Source organism: Zootoca vivipara, chromosome 9, assembly GCF_965207765.1.
Source record: "Zootoca vivipara chromosome 9, rZooViv2.hap1.1, whole genome shotgun sequence".
NCBI lineage: Eukaryota > Metazoa > Chordata > Lepidosauria > Squamata > Lacertidae > Zootoca > Zootoca vivipara.
In genome coordinates, this window is record NC_142592.1 from 70,327,642 (window position 1) to 70,344,344 (window position 16,703).

Consider the following 16,703-nt stretch of genomic DNA (forward strand, 5'->3'; position numbering starts at 1 on the left):
ATGGGTCTTTACCATGAGTGTCCACCTGTTTGGATTTGAGCCCCGTTTTAAATTTGTTTGTGGTTTTCATGTTTGTTTGTTTTTTAAATTTTATTTATGCTTTTCAGGTTTATACATTTCACAAATGTTACAATCATTTTAACATTTCAAAGCTTGACTTCCTTCCCCCTCTTTCTGTGGTTCCTTCAATTTATTTCTAATACCTTCTGCATATCCTAATTAACTTAATTTGCTAGTTTATTCATCTACTTTAAATATATACTCTTATAAAATTGCTGGTTATTACAAAAATCCTGCCAATGTTCTTATCTGTTTACAATTTATCTGTAAATATTCAGTAAACTTTTATAAAACTTTGTTATCGATTAGAGAATATTCCAAAGCACTGGAAAAAATAAAATCATTTGGAGAGGTCTCAGGGTTCAAACTTAATAAATCTAAGTAAAGCTCTTCTGGATGAAACACAATTGCCTCTGGTCTATTTTTTGGGGAATCCTGCAATGGGTTTAAGTTTTTGATCGGCTAACTATACATTGGACTCTACTTTGGATTATTCTTGGGTTCCATGTTTGCATTAAAAGGTGGGGTAGAAATACCACAAGTGTGTAAATAAACATCTAGCCATTGAGCAATGCCTCCCCTGGGACTCTCATTCCTCTTGGCTTCCAGAAACTCGCCCCCCCCCCAACCGGGGAGAGTGGATTTCCTTCCCCAACCCTCCTTGTTAACTTGCATGTTGCAGTTGCCACGAGAGCATCCCTTGGGTCCCTCCTGGGTATAACTCCTCTCTCCCTGCCCAGACTCTGCTGGTTGGATGCAATGCAGAGGGAGCCACCAGGCTCGTCCGTGTCTCACCTGTGAAGCAAGGATCTGCCTTCAAGAGCCCCGATGCCAGGCCCTCTCTTGCCACTTGGATGCCAGGGTGCTCTGGCCCCGTGAAGCTGGAGCAGGGAAAGGCTGGTACAGGAGAAATCCGAGGTTGAAGGGGAAGGACGACCTGGAGCTGAGCATCCTGCAGTGGACAGCAGCAAATGCCCAGCCTCACTGAGCTCCCAGTGGTGGGGCCTACAGGTGAGTAGCTTTACAGGACACAGGGAGGACTCAAGATAGGGAAGCAATTCAGTCTGGTCTGCATTTGAATGCGAATCTGCCCCATTCACACTTCCTGAAATGATACGAGAACAAAACTCTGCTAGCCGCTGAAATTTGCACTTCTCTGAATTTTGCAGAAAAAGGTGGGTTATAAATGCAATAAATAGTAAAATCATTTATGGGACAATATATATGGGGCTGGCACTGCAAGAGATTCCCCCCCATCCCCTTCCCCAAATCTTATCCAACCCACACTTTCCAATGCACAAATTCTGTGCTTCACATTCCAGTGAGATATTTTGGAGTGCAATGTTCACTGTTGTTGTTTAGTCGTTTAGTCGAGTCCGACTCTTCGTGACCCCATGGACCCCAATGGTCACTAACGGTTTACTTTCCTTGGAATGGGAGGTTACAGAAGAGAGAAACTACCATGGAGTTACCGTCTCCATACCATAACATAGTAGCTGTGGAACATAGAAGACTATATGAAGCAGCTCCCTTATACTGAGCCAGACCTGTGCTCTGGTCTCTGAAACATTTGCTTTATCTGCAAATATAGAAGCAGAATAGAAGTGGAGGTGAACAAGCCCTAGTTCAGCAGGCAGCTCATCTCCAGAGATCATCTTGCTGCTTCCACCTGATTTCCCGTCTTTTCCAACTAGAAGTGTCACAGCATCAGGGAAGGGACCTCCAAAAGTCATCTAGTCCAACCTCTTGCAATGCAAAGATCTCAGCTAAAGAATCCCTTACAGAGGGCCATGCAACCTCTGCTTAAAAACCTCCAAGAAAGCAGCATCCACCACCCTCTGAGAGAGTCCCTTCCACTACTGAACAGCTGTCAAATAATTGGAATCTCCTTTCTTGTACAGTAAGCCCAGAGCCTATGGGGGGGTGACAGTCTGGGAATTGCACCGGAAGCCAAAATCGCATATAGGCAAAACACACTGCGTCCAATTGCTAGTGGGATTGCCAAAGTCATTTTGTTCCCTGGGAACCTCCCCCCTCCTTTCCACATAATTTTTGGACATGTGCATGAAGCCTAATGCACACAAGTTTGTTTTTGTTGTTTAGTCGTTTAGTCGTGTCCAACTCTTCGTGACCCCATGGACTAGAGCACGCCAGGCACTCCTGTCTTCCACTGCCTCCCGCAGTTTGGTCAAACTCATGTTCATAGCTTTGAGAACACTGTCCAACCATCTCGTCCTCTGTCGTCCCCGTCTCCTAGTGCCCTCAATCTTTCCCAACATCAGGGTCTTTTCCAAGGATTCTTCTCTTCTCATGAGGTGGCCAAAGTCTTGGAGCCTCAGCTTCAGGATCTGTCCTTCCAGTGAGCACTCAGGGCTGATATCCTTCAGAATGGATAGGTTTGATCTTCTTGCAGTCCATGGGACTCTCAAGTATACCTCCAGTATCCCTGCCAAGAAAACTCCATGGACAAAGACAACAGGCACACAAGTTAAATGCCCATAAGTTGCGGGCTTACTGTAATTTGGATCCTCACTTTGGAGCAGCAGAAAACAAGCTTGCTCCACCCTTCATGTTTAGATGTTTGGAGAAGGCTCTCAGAACCCCTCTCTGTTCTCCAGGACACAGACACCCTGCTCCCTCAGCTGTTCCTCGGGGTGACCTTTGGGGTCCTTTCCAACTCCACAATTCTATGATCATTTCTTCAGCCCTAGTCTAAACACAACATCCCATCCTCAAAGCAGAACAAAAGGTTGATTACGTTGCATCTTCCAAAGCAGAGGAGAAAACATCATCTTGCTTGTCTTGCTTCTCATTCCAGGTTCCTCTCCGGCTTCCTTTCCTGACCAAGGCAGGTCCTGAAGACTAGAGATGAGAATTTTGGGAGTGGAGAGGAAATGTCACGGACACCGGCCAGTTGGGGATGTGTCCAACAGCACCCATGATTCACCCAAGCAGGGTTGCCACTCTTCCCCCCTGAAGGGAGAGGAGAGACACCCGACCATCCCTGGAGGACCCTAACCCCCCACTGATTTGTAACAGCTGGCCTTGACACAAGACTATTGGGTGGGGCAGATCAAGGTGAAAAACCATTAGTTTGATGTGAATGATTATTGGAATTGGAGGAGATGGAGGTTTATTTGCTTCTTAGTGGGTCAGAGTGTTACTTAGTTTATTATTTGCATGTTGTCAGCGTTGTTTTCTCCTGTGTATATGGCTGGTTTCCCCCTCCCCTCCAATAGACTGTTATGTGAAATATTAATATATTATATTATTCCCCCCATGGCATTATGTATTGTATAATTTTTCTTTGCCATAGAATCATAGAATCATAGAGCTGGAATGAAGGGAGAAATTTGCCAATTGTGTTATTGAGCTAAGTCTGATCATATAGTCTGCATTGTATAATTCTGAGTGCATGGCTTAGCCGCCCGCCCCCCCCCCCAATTGCTGCCACACACACCCATTGCTCTCTTTGCCTCTCTGTGTGCCAAAGGGTAAGCCAGACAGAATGCCCTGCTAAGCTATCAAGGCCGGCTGACTGTCTTGTCTGACGCTATCAGCCTGACGCACAGAACAGGCAAGCCCCCACTCAAGGCTGCTGGAAGATGCTACTGGGGTAGCATGAGTCAGCATGTGTTTATGCACAGGACCGGACACAGGAAGATCCTTATATGTACTTGTGACCCCCTTGCGTGCGCACATTTACAGAGGAAGGGGAAACAAGTGTATAAGCCCAATAAGTGTATAAGAAGCTTTGCAATTTGTGTTTCTTTGCTCTTGTCATGAGGCTTAACCATCAAGAGTCTCTTAATTAATTAAGAATTAAACTCTTTCTCTGGATTCAACCCCCGGTGTCATTATTGGCTATCTCTGTCATGCCTTATCAGCAGGACCCTTATCAGCAAATTTTTGGTGAATACATCTAAACTAGCCAAGTATTCTTGTACTACCTCCTTACTTATTCTGGGCTGTGTTTCCCTTGCTGAATCATCTCCTCCATATTCTTCAGGTCGGGTATTGGTGTGTTTTTTTGGAGAAGACTGAGGCAAAGAAGGCATTGAGGAGTTCTGCCCTTTATCTGCCCATGTTTGCATTTCACCATCTTCTCCTCTAAGTGACCCCACTGTTTCCTTGGGGTCACTTAGAGGAGAAGATGGTGAAATGCGAACAGGGGACAGAGAAAGGGCAGAACTCCTCAATGCCTTCTCACTTGGGGACCTTCGGGTGACAAGAGACTAAGAAGTTTAATCAACAAGACCGAATTTCATGGATCAATGGTCTGAGTGCGTAGAAGAGCCCTTACAATCATAGAATCACAGAACTGTAGCATTGTAAAGGGACCCAAAGGTCCTCTAGTCCAATCCCCTGCAACGCAGGAACTTCCTCTGTTTCCCTTTTCTGCCTGGCAGCCTTTCCCTCAAACGCCGTCCTTCTTTCTCTACAGATAACCTCCTCATTTCCCATGGCTGGCAGCAGTAATTGGACACAAGTGACAGAGTTTGTTCTTCTGGGCTTCTCTGGGATCACGCATGGCCAGACCTACCTCTTCCTGGTGTTCTTGGTAATCTACTTGGTCACTCTGTTGGGGAACCTTACCATAGTTGGCCTGATCCTGCTGGATCCCTGCCTTCACAGCCCCATGTACTTCTTCCTCAGCCATTTGTCTTGCATGGACGTTTGCTACTCGTCCGTTACCATCCCCAAAATCCTGACCAGCTTTCTGCATAAGAGGCACACCATTTCCTACAACCAGTGCATGGCCCAGATGTTCTTCCTGATGACCTTTGCGGGGTCTGAATCCGCCCTGCTGGCTGTCATGGCCTACGACCGCTATGCCGCCATTTGCCAGCCTCTGCATTACAGCAGCCTGATGAGCAGCCAGGTGCGAATCCCGCTGGCCATCGCTTCTTGGATCTGGGGCTTCCTGAACTCGTCCATCCACACCACTCTGGCCACCCACTTGTCCTTCTGTGGGGCCAACCAGATCGACCACATCTTCTGCGATGTCCCGCCTCTCCTGAAGATTGCCTGCAGCGACACCTACGTCAACGAGATCACCATCCATTTGGCCAGCATCTTCATGGGCCTGAGTCCTTTCTTTCTCATCCTCCTCTCGTATATCTACATCCTCTCCGCCATCTTGCAGATCCGCTCGAATACGGGCAGGCGCAAGGCCTTCTCCACATGCGCTGCTCACATGATCGTTGTCACCGTCTACTATGGAATGGCCAACGTGAACTACAACCGCCCCAGCGCAGGCTACTCCTTGGAGGTTGACACCCTGGTTTCCACACTCTACTGCATCATCACCCCCATGCTGAACCCCCTCATCTACAGCCTCCGCAACAAAGAGGTGAAGGAAGCCCTGAGGAAGGTTCTTGGGGGGCAGAAGAAGGACTATGCTTCTACACAGGAAAAGTGAGAGGTGGACTTTGGCAAGGGGGCAGCTCTGCTCTCCTCTGACCCCCCCCCCCATTGCCCTTAGTGAGCTCAAGGTAATCCTCCAAGACCACAGGAAAAGCCCACTTTCCGTGGACTCCATTTCGGTCAAATTTATAAACATGTTTGTATTATTTCCACGTAGACACCCCCCCAAAAAAAAAATGTTATGAAAACTTACAGTATGTTTCTGTACAAACACCACAACTAATCAGCAAAGCATGTTCCTATTAAGTGATCTGTAAGTTAGGATAAATCTCAGGAACTGGTCTTTGTTTTTCTGAAGCTTCAACATTGTCCCGCAACGATGTCTCTGTAAATTGTTCCTCCTGCCGGTCTTACTTTGTGAGTTAAGTTTTCCACCACGGCCCCACTGTCTTGTACCAAACATTCAAGTTTGCACCTTTTAAGTCCTTCCAGAATTTGGCTATACTGTAACCATACCCACAACCCCAAACAGAAATCTAGTTAGTGGTTTATCAACAAGTCCTGAGTCTCATTTAAATACAGATTGAGTAACACAAGTTCTGAAGACTTGCTGATGTGCTGATGGGTAATTTCCCTTATGTCATTAAGCACTTGTTCCCCCAAATATGCCACCTTTAGGCATGTCCACCACAAGTGCCTATAGTTCCCATATTCAGAGAATTATTCGGAGAATCCTAATTAACTTAATTTGCTCGTTTATTCATCTACTTTAAATATATACTCTTATAAAACTGCTGGTTGTTACAATAATCCTCCCAATGTTCTTATCTGCTTCCAATTTATCTTTAAATATTCAATAAACTTTTATAAAAGTTTGCTATCTTGATTTCTTATTGTTCTGGTAAGTTTCATCATTTCTGCATATTCCCTAAGTTTTGGTATCCATTCTTCCTTTGGTGGGACTTCTGCTTCCTTCCACTTTTGGGCGAGTAACATTCTTGCTGCTGTAATAGTATACATGAATAGGTTTATATACAGTTTAGGTAGTTTTGTCCCTATTATTCCCAAAAGAAAAGCTTTCTGCAAAAGATGCAGAAATCAAATGAATAACATTGGGAAAGAGAGCATACAAAATAAAAGTGTTGGACAGACTTCTGGTCTACCGCCATTGCAGACTGGTGGGAGAATCTCGAGCTCTGAGATTCTCTAGCGCTGTGAGATAGGGGGGGATCCGTGAGAGCGCTGCGGAGCCCCAAAAGAGCTCCAGATCAAGTGTTCTGGAGATGTGGGGACTCAGCTGCACCTTTTCCTGTCTCCTCAGCCCTTAGTAAGCCCTATTAGGGAGCCGAGAGTGAGCGGAGTGGAGACGTGGTGCGTTGAGTCAATCTGCTACCCTCGCAATGTGAAGCTCCGAGCCGGCAGTCTGTGGAGCGGTGGATTTTTCCAGATTTAAAAGATTTGAAAACATTGGACACCATGAGTAAAGAAAAAGGATTTTTAAAAAAATTAATTGAAAAGATTTGGGCACGGGAGGAAATTAAAAGGGGAAGTCGATTTCCCCCATTGAGCGAATTGAGACGCAGTTAATGTGCCCAAACCCGGGAAGTTGACAGGAAGTGGTGAGAGAGCAGTAGTGGGGTGAAGAGTAATAATGGATGCTATTTTCTGACTGATCAAGATGGCCTGAAACTGGAACGACCTATGGCTGATTCAACTGGGAGACCCTGAGTCCAGGGGGGGGGGCTGAATTAGATCTAAGCGTTTAAATGTTATTATGATAAAAGAAATAATATTTGAATGTATGGAAAATTTTGGGGTATAAATTTGAGGCTAAGGGGAGAAATAGAGGATAGATGGATGGGGGGGGGAAATTAGATTTGGATTAAGATAAATTAATTTTACTTTCTTGGGCTCCTTGATCACTGCAGATGGTGACAGCAGTCACGAAATTAAAAGACGCCTGCTTCTTGGGAGAAAAGCAATGACAAACCTAGACAGCATCTTAAAAAGCAGAGACATCACCTTGCCGACAAAGGTCCGTATAGTTAAAGCTATGGTTTTCCCAGTAGTGATGTATGGAAGTGAGAGCTGGACCATAAAAAGGCTGATCGCCGAAGAATTGATGCTTTTGAATTATGGTGCTGGAGGAGACTCTTGAGAGTCCCATGGACTGCTAGAAGATCAAACCTATCCATTCTTAAGGAAATCAGCCCTGAGTGCTCCCTGGAAGGACAGATCGTGAAGCTGAGGCTCCAATACTTTGGCCACCTCATGAGAAGAGAAGAATCCTTGGAAAAGACCCTGATGTTGGGAAAGATTGAGGGCACTAGGAGAAGGGGACAACAGCGGACAAGATGGTTGGACAGTGTTCTCGAAGCTACGAACATGAGTTTGACCAAACTGCGGGAGGCAGTGCAAGACAGGAGTGCCTGGCGTGCTATGGTCCATGGGGTCACGAAGAGTCGGACACGACTAAACGACTAAACAACAACAAATTACGGGTAGAACATAGTCGATGCATTGAAGAATAGAAATAGTTGTGAGATAATGAAAAAATGTGTTAGAATGATTTAAGATAATAAATGAAAAATGCTTAATTTGGAGTTAAAAATGGATCCAGTGCGAGGGGAATCGAGGAAGTCTACAATGTTAATTAAAATGCTAGATTTGATGTGTTTTTCTTTTTTATGTTTTCACTCCTGTTTTTTGTTTTTGTTTTTGTGAATTTTTGTAATTCGGAATGTTAGAAAATCAATAAATATTATTTGGAAAAAATAAAATAAAAGTGTTGGCGGATGATATAATACTAACATTAGAAGTACATTAGAGACCTTTCCCAAAGCGCTGGAAAAAATAAAATCATTTGGAGAGGTCTCAGGGTTCAAACGTAATAAATCTAAGTCAAGCTCTGCTGGATGAAATACAATTGCCTCTGGTCCTTTTTTTTGGAATCCTGCAATGTTTTTAAGTTTTTGCTCAGCTAACTATACATTGCACTCTACTCTGGATCAATATTGAGTAAAATTTTCAATGACATACCCCAAATTTTATATTCCCTTTTTCCGTTAAAAGGTGGGGTAGAAATACCTCAAGTGTGTAAATAAGCATCTAGCCAATGAGCAATGCTTCCCCTGGGACTCCCACTGTTCCATTCCTCTTGGCTTGCAGAAAGCTCACCCCTGGGGAGAGTGGCTTTCTTTCCCCAATGCTCCTTGTTAACTTCCGTGTTGCAGTTGCCACGAGAGCATCCCTTGGGTCCCTCCTGGACATAACTCCTCTCTCCCTGCCCAGACTCTGCTACTTGGTTGCAATGCAGACTGCAGAGGGAGCCACCAGGCTCGTCCGTGTCTCACCTGTGAAGCAGGGATCTGCCTTCAAGAGCCCCGATGCCAGGCCCTCTCTTGCCACTCGGATGCCAGCGTGCTCTGGCCCCATGAAGCTGGAGCAGGGAAAGTCTGGTACAGGAGAAGCCCGAGGTTGAAGGGAAGGACGACCTGGAGCTGAGCATCCTGCAGTGGACAGCAGCAAATGCCCAGCCTCACTGAGCTCCCAGTGGTGGGGCCTCCAGGTGAGTAGCTTTACAGGACACAGGGAGGACTCAGGATAGGGAAGCAATTCAGTCTGGTCTGCATTTGAATGCGAATCTGCCCCATTCACACTTCCTGAAATGATATGAGAACAAGAATTCAGCTAGCCGCTGAAATGTGCATTTCTCTGAATTTTGCAGGAAAAGGTGGGTTATAAATGCAATACATAGTAAATTCATTTATAGGACAATGTATATGGGGCTGGCACAGCAAGAGATTTCTCTTTTATTCCCCACTGCCCCTCCCCCAAATCTTATCCAATCCACACTTTCCAATGCACAAACGAGTTTATAATTCTGTGCTTCACATCCCAATTCCTGAGCAGTGAGATATTTTGGAGTGCAATGTTCACTTATGGTTGCCTTTCCTTGGAATGGGAGGTTACAGTAGAGAGAAACTACCATGGAGTTACCATCTCCATACCATAACATAGTAGCTGTGGAACATATAAGACTATATGAAGCAGCTCCCTTATACTGAGCCAGACCTGTGCTCTGGTCTCTGAAACATTTGCTTTATCTGCAAATATAGAAGCAGAATAGAAGTGGAGGCGAAGAAGCCCTAGTTCAGCAGGCAGCCCAGCTCCAGAGATCATCTTGCTGCCTCCACCTGATTTCCCGTCTTTTCCAACTAGAAGTGTCACAGCATCAGGGAAGGGAACTCCAAAAGTCATCTAGTCTAACCTCTTGCAATGCAACCATCTCAGCTAAAGAATCAGTCACAGAAGGCCATCCAACCCTGCCTCCGGGTCTGGTCCTGACCGGATGGATACTGGAATCAGCAAGGGATACCCACATGACCTGAAGGTGCTCCTGTGCAATGCCAGGTCAATGATCCACAAGACCACTGCCATCCACGACCTGATTGTGGATGGAGGATTTGACCTGGCATGTGTGACAGAGACCTGGTTGGATGAAGCAGATGGGCCTGTCCTTGCCGCTGCTTGTCCACCAGGTTTCTCTTACGCACAGCAACCCAGGCCATCTGGGCGGGGAGGGGGGGGTTGCAGTGATTTTTAGGAAGTCATTAGTTTGTACCAGGCGTCCTATTGGGAAGACCAGGTTTTCTGAGTGCATGTTCTGGAAGTTGGGCAATAGAGGCAGTACAGGATTCCTTTTGGTGTACCGACCTCCCCGCTGCACCAAGGATTCCCTCCCCGAGCTGCTTCAGGTCGTGTCGGATGTGCTCCTGGAGACATCTAGCTTGGTTGTCTCAGGGGATTTTAACATCCATGCCGACACGACCTTACAAGGAGCCGCTCAGGACTTCGTGGAAAGCATGGCCTCCATGGGGCTGTCCCTGAATAAGTCTGGCCCGACTCATAGCCGCGGACATGCCTTGGACCTGGTGTTTACCTCTATGGATGTTGGTGATCTGACACTAAGAAAAAGCGAAACTAAAGAAGTGCCATGGTCACATCACTACCTGGTGCAACTGGACTTCTCCGCGACCCTTCCCCTCTGCAGGGAGGTGGGACCAATTCGGATGGTCCGCCCCCGCCACTTAATGGATCCAAATGGTTTCCAGAGAGTGGTAGGGGATGCTTTATCCCATGTTGATGGCCTTTCACCCGATTCCCTGGTGGCCCACTGGAATGTGGAGCTAACCAGGGCTATTGAAACCTCCAAGGAAGGAGAATCCATCACCCTCTGAGAAAGTCCCTTCCACTACAGGACAGCTCCTACTGCCAAATAATTCTTCCAAACTCCCTACGTGGGGGTTACAGTCTGGGAATTGCACCGGAAGCCAAAATCGCATATAGGCAGAACACACTGCGTCCAATTGCTAGTGGGATTGCCAAAGTCATTTTGTTCCCTGGGAACCTCCCCCCTCCTTTCCACATAATTTTTGGACATGTGCATGAAGCCTAATGTGCAGAGGTTAAATGCCTATAAGTTGTACGGTTACTGTAATTTGGATGCTCCCCTTGGAGCAGCAGAAAACAAGCTCGCTTCACCTTTCATGTTTAGATGTTTGGAGAAGGCTCTCAGACCCCCCATCTCTGTTCTCCAGGACACAGACACCCAGCTCCCTCAGCTGTTCCTCGGGGCGACCTTTGGGGTCCTTTCCAACTCCACAATTCTACGATCATGTCTTCAGCCCTAGTCAGAACAGTCCAACCACGACATCCCATTGGCTTCCACACATCCTCAAAGCAGAACAAAAGTTTCATTGCGTTGCCTCTTCCAAGGCAGAGGAGAAAACATCATCTTGCTTGTGGTGCTTCTCATTCCAGGTTCCTCTCCAGCTTCCTTTCCTGACCAAGGCAGGTCCTGAAGGCTAGAGATGAGAATTCTGGGAGTGGAGAGGAAATGTCACGGCCACCAGCCAGTTGGGGATGTCTCCAACAGCACCCATGATTTGCCCAAGCAGGGTTGCTACTCTTCCCCCCTGAAGGGAGAGGAGAGACACCAAACCATCCTTGGAGGACCCTATCCCCACCACCACTGAATATGACACCTGGCCTTGACACAAGACTATTGGGTGGGGAGGTCAAAGGAGAAAAACTGTTAGTTCAATGTGAATGATTATTGGAAATGGGGGAGATGGAGGTTTATTTGCTTCTTAGTGGGTCAGAGTGTTACTTAGTTTATTATTTGCGTGTTGTCAGCGTTGTTTTCTCCTTTATATGGCTAGTTTCCCCCTCCCCTCCAATAGAATGTTATGTGAAATATCAATATATTATATGACTCCCACCCTTCTCCACGCGGCATTATGTATTGTATAATTTTTCTTTGCCATAAGTCACTTACAGACCTTCGGATGACAAGAGACTAAGAAGTTTAATTAATCAAGGTTTTTTCGGCTTTCGCCCCAGCCTGGTGGAACGCTCTAGTCTATCACAAGACCAGGGTCCTGTGGGACTTGACATCCTTCCACAGGGCCTGCAAGATGGAGCTGTTCCGCCTGGCCTTTGGTCCGGGCCCAGTTTGACCCCCCCCTCTATGGGACCCTGTAAGTTACCTATTTCTCCCTTTGATCGGCTCATGTGGGACCAACATGGACAGCTGACCCTGGTGAATACTTGAGGTTCCCAACCCCTATGGTTGTAATTCGTGGGCAGTCATTTAATTTTATCCTGTTTCCAATTGTTAAGCTGTATTATAATCAATTGTTTGATAGTTTTTCAATGTATTTGATATTTGATGTTAGCTGCCCTGAGCCCGGTCGTGGCCACGGAGGGCGGGGTATAAATAAAAATTTACTTACCTCACTTACTTACTTTCTCTACAGATAATCTCTACATTTCCCATGGCTTGCAGCAGCAACTGGACACAAGAGACGGAGTTTGTTCTTCTGGGCTTCTCCGGGATCACGCATGGCCAGACCTACCTCTTCCTGGTGTTCTTGGCTATCTACTTGGTCACCCTGTTGGGGAACCTCACCATAGTCGGCCTGATCCTGCTGGATCCCTGCCTTCACAGCCCCATGTACTTCTTCCTCAGCCATTTATCCTGCATGGATGTCTGCTACTCATCCGTCACTGTCCCCAAAATCCTGACCAACTTTCTGCATAAGAGGCACACCATATCCTACAACCAGTGCATGGCCCAGATGTTCTTCCTGATGACCTTTGCGGGGTCCGAGTGCGCTCTGCTGGCTGTCATGGCCTACGACCGCTATGCCGCCATTTGCCAGCCTCTGCATTACAGCAGCCTGATGAGCAGCCAGCTGCGAATCTCGCTGGCCATCGCTTCTTGGATCTGGGGCTTCCTGGACTCGGCCATCCACACCACTCTGGCCACCCACTTGTCCTTCTGTGGGGCCAACCAGATCGACCACATCTTCTGCGATGTCCCGCCTCTCCTGAAGATTGCCTGCAGCAACACCTACGTCAACGAGATCACCCTCCTTTTGACCAGCATCTTCCTGGGCCTGAGTCCCTTCTTGTTCATCCTCCTCTCCTATGTCTTCATCCTCTCCGCCATCTTGCGGAACCGCTCCAACACCGGGCGGCACAAGGCCTTCTCCACCTGCACCTCCCACATGATAGTGGTCGTCCTCTACTTCGGAAATGGATTGGTGAACTACAACCGCCCAAGCGCAGGCTACTCCTTGGAGGTTGACACCCTGGTCTCCACAATCTACTGCATCATCACCCCAATGCTGAACCCCCTCATCTACAGTCTCCGCAACAAGGAGGTGAAGGAAGCCCTGAAGAAGGTTCTGGGGCAGCAGAAGAAGGACTATGCTTCTACACAGAGAAAGTGAGTGGTGGACTTTGGCAAGGGTGCAGCTCTGCTCTCCTCTGACCCCCCCCCATTGCTCTTAGTGAGCTCAAGGTAATCCTCCAAGACCACAGGAAAAACCCACTTCCTGTAGACTCCATTTCGGTCAAATTTATAAACACGTTTGTATTATATCCATAGAGACTCCCCCCCCCCAAAAAAAATGTTATGAAAACCGACAGTATGTTTCTGTACAAACACCACAACTAATCAACAAAGCATGTACCTATTAAGTGATCTGCAAGTTAGGATAAATCTCAGGAACAAGTCTTTGGTTTTCTGGAGAATTTGTAAATTAAATGAACCTTCACCATTCTCTCGCAAAGATGTCTCTGTGAATTGTTCCTCCTGCCGGTCTTACTTTGTGAGTCAAGTTCTCCACCAGGGCCACACTGTCTTGTACCAAGCGTTCATGTTTGCACCTTTTAAGTCAAAGAATCATAGAATCATAGAGTCATAGAATCATAGAGTTGGAAGAGACCACAAGGGTCATCCAGTCCAACCCCCTGCTAAGCAGGAAACACCATCAAAGCATTAAAGACCCCCAAAGAAGGAGATTCCAGCACACTCCTTGGCAGCAAATTCCACTGCTGAACAGCTCATACTGTCAGGAAGTTCTTCCTAATGTTTAGGTGGAATCTTCTTTCTTGTAGTTTAAATCCATTGCTCCGTGTCCGCTTCTCTGGAGCAGCAGAAAACAATCTTTCACCCTCTTCTATATGACATCCTTTTATATATTTGAACATGGCTATCATATCACCCCTTAACCTTCTCTTCTCCAGGCTAAAACTACCTAGCTCCCTAAGCCGCTCCTCATAAGGCATCGTTTCCAGGCCTTTGACCATTTTGGTTGCCCTCTTCTGGACACGTTCCAGCTTGTCAGTATCCTTCTTGGACTGTGGTGCCCAGAACTGGACACAGTACTTCAGGTGAGGTCTGACCAGAGCAGAATACAGTGGTACTATTACTTCCCTTGATCTAGATGCTATACTCCTATTGATGCAGCCCAGAATTGGCTTTTTAGCTGCTGCATCACACTGCTGACTCATGTCAAGTTTGTGGTCTACCAAGACTCCTAGATACTTTTCACGTGTACTGCTCTCAAGCCAGGTGTCTCCCATACTGTATTTGTGCCTTTCATATTTTTTTTGCCCAAGTGTAGTACTTTACATTTCTCCCTGTTAAAATTCATCTTGTTTGCTTTGGCCCAGTTGTCTAATCTGTTAAGGTCATTTTGAAGTGTGATCCTGTCCTCTGGGGTATTAGCCACTGTTCCCAATTTGGTGTCGTCTGCAAACTTGCTCAGGATGCCCTCAAGCCCATCACCCAAGTCATTGATAAAGATGTTGAATAAGACTGGGCCCAAGACAGAACCCTGTGTCACCCCACTAGTCACTACTCTCCAGGATGAGGAGGAGCCATTGATGAGCACCCTTTGGGTTCGGTCAGTCAGCCAGTTACAAATCCACTGAATGGTAGCATTGTCTAGACCACATTTTACCAGCTTCTGTGCAAGAATATGGAAGTCCTTTCAGAATTTGCCTATAACCAAACCCGCAACCACAAAGAGAAATCCAGTTAGTGGTTTATCCAACAAGTCCTCTTTCTCATTGAAATAAGGATTGAGTAACACAAGTTCTGAAGACTTGCTGACATGCTGATGGGTAATTTCACTTATGACACTAAGCACTTGTTCCCCCAAATATGGCACCTTTGGGCATGTCCACCATAAGTACCTATAGTTCCCATATTCAGAGAACTGCAGGCAACTGGTGAGACCCGTCAAAACTCATTATTCCAACCAGAGACTCTAGTCTAAACTGTAGATTGCTGTATTTATTCATATTGAATGGTTCTTCATGAACGATTGGCTCTGTAGGAGCCAATCTATGCTTACGTGTTCTCCTATTTTCATAGGCCTGTTTCTTTTCACAGCATGGGCCACAGCAGTGGTGATAAAAAAGAAGCAGAAACAAGCTTTGGGAGACCTAAGACCAGGAACTCAGAGGAGAAGGGCTTGTAGTGTGGCTGCCCCTGTTCTGCAGAACAGCATTGCTGTCAAGATAGGAGCCCACTATCTGCACTTTCCAGGGGATAAAACTAAGACATTTTTGTTCTGGCAGATGGACAAGTGGGTCTTTACCATGAGTGTCCACTTGTTTGGATTTCATCCCCGTTTTAAATGTGTTTGTTGTTTGTTTGTTTTTGTGTTTGTTTGTTTTTTAAATTTTATTTATGCTTTTCAGGTTTATACATTTCACAAATGTTACAATCATATTAACATTTCAAAGCTTGACTTCCTTCCCCTCTTTCTGCGGTTCCTTCAATTTATTTCTAATATCTTCTGCATATCCCAATTAACTTAATTTGCTCATTTATTCATCTACTTTAAATATATACTCTTATAAAACTGCTGGTTAATACAATAATCCTGCCAATGTTCTTATTTTGTTCATAATTTATCTGTAAATATTCAATAAACTTTTATAAAAGTTTGTTATCTTGATTCTTATCTTATTCTACCGGTAAGTTTCGTCATTTCTGCATATTCCCTAAGTTTTGGTATCCATTCTTCCTTTGCTGGGACTTCCGCTTCTTTCCACTTTGGGGCGAGAAACATTCCTGCTGCTGTAGTAGAATACATGAATAGGTTTCTATACAGTTTAGGTAGTTTTGTCCCTATAATTCCCCCCAAAAAAAGATTTCTGCAAAAGATGCAGAAATCGACGGAATAACATTGGGAAAGAGAACATACAAAATAAAAGTGTTGGTGGATGATATAATAACATTAGAAGAGACCATTCTCAAAGCGCTGGAAAAAATAAAATCATTTGGAGAGGTCTCAGGGTTCAAACTTAATACTGTAATCTAAGTAAAGCTCTTCTGGATGAAATACAATTGCCCCTGGTCTATTTTTTTTGAATCCTGCAATGGGTTTTAAGTTTTTGCTCAGCTAACTATACATTGCACTCTACTCTGGATCAATATTGAGTAGAATTTTCAATGACACACCCAAAATTGTATATTCCCTTTTCGCGTTAAAAGGTGGGGTAGAAATACCTCAAGTGTGTAAATAAGCATCTAGCCACTAAGCAATGCTTCCCCTGGGACTCCCACTGTTCCATTCCTCTTGGCTTGCAGAAAGCTCACCCCTGGGGAGAGTGGCTTTCTTTCCCCAATGCTCCTTGTTAAGTTCCGTGTTGCAGTTGCCACGAGAGCATCCCTTGGGTCCCTCCTGGACATAACTCCTCTCTCCCTGCCCAGACTCTGCTACTTCGATGCAATGCAGACTGCAGAGGGAGCCACCAGGCTCGTCCGTGTCTCACCTGTGAAGCAGGGATCTGCCTTCAAGAGCCCCGATGCCAGGCCCTCTCTTGCCACTTGGATGCCAGCGTGCTCTGGCCCCGTGAAGCTGGAGCAGGGAAAGGCTGGTACAGAAGAAGCCCAAGGTTGAAGGGGA

General features: G+C 46.0%; 2 protein-coding genes across 2 annotated transcripts; both read left to right on the forward strand.

Moving 5' to 3' along the window:
* Positions 1 to 4,522: 4,522 nt before the first annotated feature.
* LOC118091562 (olfactory receptor 5B12-like) lies at positions 4,523 to 5,482 on the forward strand. Its single transcript, XM_035128648.2, has one exon. It carries the CDS (start codon positions 4,523 to 4,525, stop codon positions 5,480 to 5,482), a length of 960 nt encoding a protein of 319 aa, XP_034984539.2.
* A 6,784-nt stretch (positions 5,483 to 12,266) lies between these two features.
* LOC118091561 (olfactory receptor 5V1-like) lies at positions 12,267 to 13,226 on the forward strand. The gene has a single exon (XM_060279776.2). The coding sequence runs from the start codon at positions 12,267 to 12,269 to the stop codon at positions 13,224 to 13,226; it is 960 nt and encodes a 319-aa protein (XP_060135759.2).
* The last annotated feature ends 3,477 nt before the right edge of the window (positions 13,227 to 16,703 follow it).

Coding starts and splice junctions, on each gene's coding strand:
- LOC118091562 (XM_035128648.2), top strand. CDS start 4,523: ATGGCTGGCAGCAGTAATTGGACACAAGTGACAGAGTTTGTTCTTCTG.
- LOC118091561 (XM_060279776.2), top strand. CDS start 12,267: ATGGCTTGCAGCAGCAACTGGACACAAGAGACGGAGTTTGTTCTTCTG.